General features: G+C 60.8%; 1 protein-coding gene across 2 annotated transcripts in view; it reads right to left on the reverse strand.

Moving 5' to 3' along the window:
* MYADM (myeloid-associated differentiation marker) overlaps positions 1 to 1,593 on the reverse strand; it is a 5,640-nt gene continuing 4,047 nt past the window's right edge. For both annotated transcript variants that reach the window (XM_015565080.1, XM_006765372.2), the window contains one exon: positions 1 to 968. In XM_015565080.1, the coding sequence (XP_015420566.1) occupies positions 16 to 966 (951 nt within the window). In that variant the 5' untranslated portion in view covers positions 967 to 968 and the 3' untranslated portion in view covers positions 1 to 15. The remainder of the gene's footprint in view (positions 969 to 1,593) is intronic.

Below are 1,593 nucleotides of genomic sequence, written 5' to 3' on the forward strand. Positions count from 1 at the left end.
AGCTCCGGGACAGCCTCAGACAAAGACCGGGTGAGCCGAGTACACCAGGTCAGCCACGTAGGCCAGCAGGTTGATGGCCGTCAGAATGGCCACGGCCAGGCGGCGGTCCCAGGCGCACACGTAGTTAACGTGGCTGATACTGCAGAGGGAATCCCTCCTGCGCTCGGGGAAGCCGCCGTACCTCTCGTTGAACTGGTAGAGAGGCCAGAGGACCATGGCCGAGGCGTAGAAGAGGACGGAGAGCAGGGCCAGGCCGGACAGGAAGCTGGGGAAGGGGATGGGCAGCGCGTTGGTGAAGTCGAACAGGTTCATCAGGAAGGCCACGGTGGCCAGGATGAAGCAGATGGCGTAGACGGCCACGCACCACTCCAGCGCCGGCCTGTTCTTGTACAGGTAGGGGTCGCTGATGAAGGCGAAGATGATGCAGGCCACGAAGGTCTCCACCACCTTGAGCAGGCCTGGCACGGTAGCCATGTAGCCCGTGATCTCGCCGGGCCGGGCCCGGGTCCAGGCCACCTCGGTGGCGTACGCCACACACGCGATGCAGGAGAAGGCGGTGGCGGCGATGGCGTGGTCCCTGGTGCGGCCGTGGCTCAAGAACTGGACGTAGGTGGTGGGGTAGATGATGGAGGCCGAGAGGCAGAAGAGGGCGGCGTAGCAGGCGTAGGTGATGGGGAAGTTGCGCCAGGACAGCGGGAAGCGGGCCTGGAGCCCGCCCAGCTCCACCACGATGATGATGAAGGTCACGGCGAAGCAGAAGCACCAGGCGAACATGCACCAGTTCCCCGAGAAGCCGACATAGGCGTCCACGCTGGCTACCAGCGAGAAGGCCACGCAGGTGGAAAGCAGCTGGAGCAGGCGGAGCAGGCCCAGGGGCTGGTAGAGCGACCGAGGCGACCCCAGGACGGTCGGGGAGGCCGAGGAGGACGTGGTCGTGATGGTCGTGCGGGTCACCGTCACCGGCATGGCTGCAAGGAGAACAGAAGGCGTCCTAAGCAGGTTCCAGCCAGGAGAATTCAGGCCCCTAGCTTCTGCCGGCCCTGGGCGGGGGAGGGGTAGTGCGGTGGACAAAGGAACCCGGACTGCAGCTGGGGGGTATCCCTGAGGCAGGCCTTTCAGTTGGTGAACCTGGTGGCAGCCTCCTCCTGTCCTCTGGCCTCAGGTGTCCCACCTCTCACGTCAGAGCCCAGAAGCTCTCTCCTTGTCAAGACACTCCCTTCTGCCCCAACTGGTTTGGCTCAGTGGATAGAGCGTCGGCCTGCAGACTCAAGGGTCCCAGGTTCGATTCCAGTCAAGGGTATGTACCTTGGTTGCAGGCACATCCCCAGTAGGGAGAGTGCAGGAGGCAGCTGATCGATGTTTCTCTCTCATCGATGTTTCTAACTCTCTATCCCTCTCCCTTCCTCTCTGTAAAAAAATAAAATATATTTTTAAAAAAAAGACACTCCCTTCCTCTCCCTGGGACCCACCCCCTGTGAAAACACAGAGCTCTGGGGGATGGAGGGAAGGTCGGAGAAGGTAAAGGGTGGATAAATGATAATGGAAGGAAATGATGTGGGGTGGTGTAATAAACACACAACACAATCTATATAT

Source organism: Myotis davidii, unplaced genomic scaffold (genome assembly GCF_000327345.1).
Source record: "Myotis davidii unplaced genomic scaffold, ASM32734v1 scaffold620, whole genome shotgun sequence".
Taxonomy (NCBI): domain Eukaryota; kingdom Metazoa; phylum Chordata; class Mammalia; order Chiroptera; family Vespertilionidae; genus Myotis; species Myotis davidii.